The following is a 6,896-nucleotide window of genomic DNA, read 5'->3' as shown; positions in this document are numbered from 1 at the left end:
CTGTTTCTCTCTCCCCCCTCTCTCTTTCTTTCTCTCTTTCTATCTCTGTCTGTCTCTCTCTATTTCACTCTTTCTTTTTCTCCGTTCAACTCTTTCTCTGTCTCTTCTCCTTTTGATGATATGAGCTCGGGTTTTCGCTGAGTTGGCACAACATGTGCCCAAGTCAAAGTGCTTGGGTTTGCACTTCGCGTTAGTATCGCATCCTCGCTTTCGCTGAGGCCAGCATCAGATCTCATTTTGTGTAGCCTTCTCTCTCCCTCTCTCTCTCTCTCTCTCTCCGCGCGGAAGCTATGTAGTACGTATTCTCCGATTATGCGCGCGCGTATGTTGACCTACGGATTCGAGCGAAACTCAGAAGTCTTCTCTCTCTCCTTCCTCCTCCTCCTCCTCCTTCTCAGCCTCCCTCCCCCCTCTCTCTTTCCCCCTTTCTATCCTTCAAGCGGTTGCGTTGGTGGTTCAAGCACGATGCGTGTGAAAACAGCGGTGGGGTTCATCGATGCACTTTTCCTTCGATTATCGAAATTGTAGGTTAGTTTTGCTTTCTTTCTTTCTTTCTTTTCTTTTCGTTTCTTTCACTTCCTTAATATCGATAAATATCGATAAATATCGGATAACTAGGAATATCGATAAATTGGTTAAAAATATTCGAAAATATCAAATCCTGTTATCGTTGAAAAAATTTATTTGTATTACGAAAGTGTGTGTGTGTGCGTATGTGTTTTTTTTTAATCTTACCTTTTATTTTATTTTATTATTTCTTTTCTTTTTTCTTTTTTTCTTTTTTTTTTTTTATATGTCACCTCATGTGTAATTATCACTTGAGTAACAATTTGTCTTTGTATGAATGACTTAAAAACGAGGGATTTCATGCAACGGTGTAAACATTTCAAAAATTTGTCCTTGAATTTATTGGTCAATGCCAAAATAATTTCCAAGTGAGAGTAAACGAGAGAAAGAGAGAAAGAGAGATTATTCGAAATGATCGTTATAATATTTTACGTTAACGTCGATGTTTCCTGTATCTCTATCTCATTTTTTTACTCTATTCGTATTTCACGAAATTTATGGTCGAGGCTTTCTTTTTCTTTTTTATTTATTTTTTATTTTTTTTTTTTTTTTTTTTATTTTTATTTTTTTTTTTTTTTTTTTTTTTTTAAGGAATAGGCACGTGCGTAATAATCTCATTACGAATCAGCCTTTTAAATAAAGTATGCGAAGAAGGAAGGAGTTACTTCAGAATAGTAATAGTTTCTCTCTCTCTCTCCTATGAAAGCAACGTGTGTATATAGTATATTATACCTAAGCACATTTGCAAAGCGTCCGTTCACGCATGCGAGGGCGCCACGCGTCAGAGTCCGCCGACTTTTCTTATGGAACTTTACTAGTTCAGCACTTTTCCGTTTTACCACATAAAAGCGCTGAATCATAAATCGGTATCGTTTTGGGGTTATTCTTTTCGACTCGTTGACCAACGCATATAGAGGTCTCTAACGAGAAACAAAAACTAGTTTGATTGTTTTTCATGAGTTTGCGAAAAGAAATTATACCGTGCGTGTATATTAATTACTACATATGTATATATATGTATATGTGTATATATATTGACATATATATACATCACACATATACATATATGTAATATCTTGTGCATCAAGCGTAGATGCACTATGATTGGTTTTCCAATTTACTTTCGTGTAGTAACTGGATCGAATGCGTGAACGGCATTGTTTGTAAAAAAAAAAAAAAAAAAAAAAAAGAAAAAAAGAAAAAAAAAAAAAAAGAATTCCGACGAATTTACTCAGAATATATATATGTACATACAGAAAGAGACACATTCATACATATATATATGTTTATATATATATATATATATGTATATATGTATAACTTTGTTGTTATTGGTCATCGATAAAGTTTCTCCGTTGACCGTTATTGGCTAAGAAGTGAGAAATCAGTTGAAGCTTTTAAAAAGAATACGACCTAATATATCGTGCTACTACCAACGCCAAGTGTACTGTATCAACGCACCCGAAAACATTATCCCCAGCCAGTGATTTCGTTCTGGGTGCCCTCTGCGCTTCTACGAGCTCCTTTTCTCGACGTTTTAACTAATAACGTACGAATTCTCTTATCTAGTTTACAACGTTGTTAAACAGTGATACTCATTATTTTGTTATTTTTACGCACCTAAACGATATTATTATTTTACATCGTTGAACGTACGTAGTGCGCAGGTTAAGCCGGCGCGTTTCAAGGTAACCTAAAAAGCTTGCTTTCGCGCACGCTGTTACGAATTGTGTGTTTCGCATTATGTCCTGCGTTGCGCCAGAGCGACTCGATATATCGGCAATAAGTAACTATTTTCATGCTAGTCGTTTAAAGGTGGTCATTTAATATGCCAAATCTAATATATCTTTTGATTTAGTATCATTCGTTAATATTTAACATTTTCATCCGTTTCCATAACAAAGATGTATGTACGTTCGTCGTCGTTCTCGTCGTTACGTGCAACATACGTTTTCAAGCTTTTCATGTGACGATCCTATTGTTTATTTATTTCATTTCTATGGATTTATTGTTATTGCACGTATAATACCAATGTTGATTGTTATAAGAAGAAAAATTTTTTTTTTTTTTAATTTTTTATTATCACTATTATTATTATTATTATTATTATTATTATTATTATTATTATTATTATTATTATTATTATTTTATTTTTTTTATATGGATGCGTATGTGTATCTATTGCTTACGCAGGTAATAATACGTGTATATGTTGGATTATAATTTGGAGCACGCTTTCTTAGAATTACTTTTAAATCAAAAGATGAAGTAATTTGGTATTAACATATATTTTATGTTGACAAAACGTTTTGTTTTGTAAACTTTGTGATATAGTTTACAAAAGTGCCATTGTAATATTTGTGATACAGTTTACAAAACTTTGAAAAAAAGCTTTCTATGTTTGGTCGATGTAATGTTATTATTATTTTTTTTTTCTTTCTTTCTTTTATAAACATACAATATTGTATTTAAACGATATTTGTTTCTTTTTCTTTACAGGAGACGGTATTCAACGATTCGTGATGCGTTGGAGGTTCTGCGGTCCTTGTACAAAAACCGATCAGAAGTCAGTGTTGCAACAACAATTTGTGTGACAAAGCATCAAAGTGCAAAACCATATAATCACACATTCGAAGAGGCTTCTTTACGAGTGGTTTATAAGACTTTTTTGAGAAATAGTGGACATTTTTAGTGAAACTGAGAGTAAGAGTGAAAAATACAAACATAGGGGGGGCTGTCTGACCGATGGACAAACGGAAGATGATGCCCAAACGCCCTCGAATGGAGAATCTAAGGGGCCCTATTGCAAATGGGCCCATCCAAACACGACCACTAGTGGCTTTACTCGATGGACGAGATTGTTCCATCGAAATGCCCATTCTTAAAGATGTTGCGACTGTGGCATTTTGTGATGCTCAGTCAACATCAGAAATTCATGAGAAGGTAAGATCTTTGCGATCTGTGACGTATATCGTAAAAACAATTTATATAACAGAGATTTTAAGCGATGCGTTAAATATTTTTTTATAGGTATTAAACGAAGCTGTAGGTGCACTTATGTGGCATACTATAATTTTGACAAAAGAAGACCTTGAAAAGTTCAAAACACTACGGATCATCGTTAGAATTGGATCTGGGGTGGATAATATAGATGTCAAAGCAGCTGGCGAACTTGGCATCGCAGTGTGCAATGTGCCTGGCTATGGAGTCGAAGAAGTAGCGGACACCACTCTCTGTCTGATTCTAAATCTCTATCGACGCACATATTGGTTGGCAAATATGGTACGCGAAGGAAAAAAATTCACTGGACCTGAACAGGTAAGAAAGATTCATTGAGAAATGCGTTTGTTCTTTTTTTTTTTTCTTTTCGTTATTTTACTTCTTTTTTTTTATTTTTTATTTATTTATTTATTTATTTACTTTTTTTTTTTATTGACAAAAAATAAATACGATATTTTGATATGCTTGTTATATTTTAGGTCAGGGAAGCAGCAACAGGATGTGCAAGGATACGAGGTGACACACTTGGCATAGTCGGTTTAGGCAGGATCGGTTCTGCAGTCGCATTACGTGCTAAAGCTTTTGGTTTTACTGTCATCTTTTATGACCCTTACCTACCTGATGGAATCGAGAAATCTCTTGGACTCACCAGGGTTTATACATTGCAGGTAAGAAAATCATTCTCATATTCCTAAATTCTTTTCGAATGGAATATAAATTAATTATATTTATTAATTTATATGTTCTCGTACGTTTCAGGATTTACTATTTCAGTCCGACTGTGTATCTCTACACTGTACCTTGAATGAGCACAATCATCACCTAATAAATGAATTCACTATTAAGCAGGTATTATTATATTTGATTATATATTACGATAATAAAAGTATATTATTTATTTGATGTTTTAACGTGACAATGATATTTTTTTCAGATGAGACCAGGAGCATTTTTAGTAAACACAGCACGAGGTGGACTGGTAGACGATGATGCATTAGCTGCCGCACTTAAACAGGGTAGAATTCGTGCAGCGGCATTGGACGTTCATGAAAATGAACCGTACAACGTCTTTCAGGGTCAGTCTACGCAATGTGAGTTTTATCTGACCATACCTAACCCCCTCCCTCTCTAACTAATATTCCCTTTGGTCATCCTGGTCCTCTTCTTTGACCATCTGGTATATATACACCAGTGCATCTTCCCGATGGTATCCACGGCATGGCATGTTGTGTAGAGGAATTTAATAAGGTGAACATAATTAAGAAAACATGCATTGTTACATCATATCGTGTGCTTTGATAATTTTTCATTGATTAATTGTCAGACATTGTTATATATATATATATATGAAAGAGAGAGAGAGAGAGAGAGAGAGAGAGAGAGAGAGAGAGAGAGAGAGAGAGAGAGAGAGAGAGAGAGAGAGAGAGAGAGAAATAGGAAAGTAAATAAAGAAAAAGAAAAAGCAAATACGTTTGTTAACAATACATGTTTGAATTTCGAAAAAAAAAAGCAGATAAAAGAAAAGTGAAAAAAAGAAAGAAGAAGAAGAAGAAGAAGAACGGTCGTTAAACGTTATCCTAAGAGAGAAATATTTTGGTATATGCATAGGTCCGTTGAAAGACGCGCCCAATCTGTTGTGCACACCACACGCTGCATTCTACAGCGATGCAAGCTGCACCGAACTACGTGAGATGGCGGCCAGTGAAATACGAAGAGCTATCGTCGGTCGCATACCAGACTGCTTACGAAACTGTGTAAACAAGGAGTATTTCCTTTCCTCGACCGGGTAAGCGTCCTTATAATGCAATAAAATTGAGCTCAAGCTTAAAAATCGTAGGGTATACTTGGAGTATCGTCGCAATTTCTTTTTCTTGCACCCGGGAAAAAGATATCGTAATTTTTACAGAAACAGATTTTCAAGCAGATGTTAACTCTCTCGTATTACATGGAAAGAGAATCAAGTGTAAAGTAACGTGGTTATAGAAGCGTTCGAACCTTTGGATTTCCTAAGATCGATTGGGCACTTTGTAAAAGGCATTTATCGAAGTGGCCAATTTCTTTTCGCTTTCTCCAGCAGCTACCCCGAGGGGATCAACGGCGGATACTACGCTGGGGCGCTGCCCGTTCAACAGGCGCATTCAACGACTCCTCACGATTCTGCACCCCCACCTCCCGGTGGGCATTCCGTCGTCGGCGGCGGTGGTGGTGGGGGTGGTGGCGGACCAAACTCCTCGGCAGGCGGTGCAGGCGCCGGGGGTCCGACAGGCCCCGCGGGTCCAACGGTAGGCGGCGGCGGGGCTGGAGGCCCTGCTTCAGCTCCCCCTACTGCTGGATTACCCGGTCTACCACACAGCATAGTGAGCGAGCCTGACCCCCGGCCAAGCCCACCTGCTCCGAGTCCCCGTTGACCTTGAACCCCAGACATACACTCCTGCACCACCCTCCGATCTAATTTCCTTTAGCCATTCACGTACATGCTACACCTAAACATACATACATACACAAACACACACACACACATACACAAGCGCACACACACGCACACACATACACACACACCCACGCACATACATACACATACATACACATACATACACACAACGCTCTAATTAACATACACATCGACGAGATAATACATAGAGAGAAAGAGAGTGAGGGCGGGAGGGAGGGAGGGAGGGAGGCAGAGAGAAAGAGTGAGAGTGAGAGAAAGTGAGAAAAAAGAGAGAGAGAGAGAGAGAGAGAGAGAGAGAGAAAGAGAGAGAGAGAGACGTATTATAAGAGAAGAGAAAACAGAGATGTATACACATAAGAAGGACATTCGCTGTACCTACTGTACCAATATATACATACACACACTACTACCACCAATTCACATACATACACATATTAAAAGAAGAACATCCGCACGAATTCAAAGGAATAGAAAAACAACAAATAAACAAACAAACAGACAGACAGATAGACTGACAGATAGACTGACAGACAGACAGACAGACAGCCAGACAGACAGACAGACAGATAGACAGATAGACACACCCATGCACACATCATGCGTAATACAGTAAGAAGAAAAAATCGCGTGTGCGCGACACCTCTGACGACAAACGGCCGATTGACTATTAAAAGTATGTCGTGCACGATGTGCCCCCCTCCTCCGAAAAAAATCTGTCCGCTGCTTCCGAGGACTCGAGGGAATCCATCCTTGAGTGTAGAGTGTGAGAGAGAGTGTGTATGTGTGGTGTGTGTGTGTGCTGTGTGTGCGCGAGAAAGAGGAGAGAGAGAGAGAGAGAGAAAATAAGTATGAGAGTGAGTAAAAATCTACGTGTGTG

The 6,896-nt window shown here is 38.0% G+C and overlaps 1 protein-coding gene across 8 annotated transcripts in view; it reads left to right on the top strand.

Annotated features, from left to right (window-relative positions):
• CtBP (C-terminal binding protein) overlaps nucleotides 1-6,224 on the top strand; it is a 19,410-nt gene extending 13,186 nt beyond the window's left edge. The window contains exons 1-8 of one of the 8 annotated variants that reach the window (XM_035886066.2): nucleotides 509-528; nucleotides 3,067-3,510; nucleotides 3,598-3,885; nucleotides 4,047-4,235; nucleotides 4,327-4,416; nucleotides 4,502-4,658; nucleotides 5,176-5,353; nucleotides 5,642-6,224. In XM_035886066.2, coding sequence (XP_035741959.1) covers nucleotides 3,313-3,510; nucleotides 3,598-3,885; nucleotides 4,047-4,235; nucleotides 4,327-4,416; nucleotides 4,502-4,658; nucleotides 5,176-5,353; nucleotides 5,642-5,975 — 1,434 coding nt within the window. In that variant the 5' untranslated portion in view covers nucleotides 509-528; nucleotides 3,067-3,312 and the 3' untranslated portion in view covers nucleotides 5,976-6,224. Of the gene's footprint in view, nucleotides 1-508; nucleotides 529-1,937; nucleotides 2,256-2,332; nucleotides 2,354-3,066; nucleotides 3,511-3,597; nucleotides 3,886-4,046; nucleotides 4,236-4,326; nucleotides 4,417-4,501; nucleotides 4,659-5,175; nucleotides 5,354-5,641 lie in introns of those variants that run through there. The other 7 variants (XM_035884386.2, XM_035883534.2, XM_035881810.2 and 4 more) reach the window with 7 other exon arrangements.
• The last annotated feature ends 672 nt before the right edge of the window (nucleotides 6,225-6,896 follow it).

This window comes from Vespa mandarinia, chromosome 2 (genome assembly GCF_050613455.1).
Source record: "Vespa mandarinia isolate Hongniang chromosome 2, ASM5061345v1, whole genome shotgun sequence".
Lineage (NCBI taxonomy): Eukaryota > Metazoa > Arthropoda > Insecta > Hymenoptera > Vespidae > Vespa > Vespa mandarinia.
This window is presented reverse-complemented; position numbering and strand designations above follow the sequence as displayed.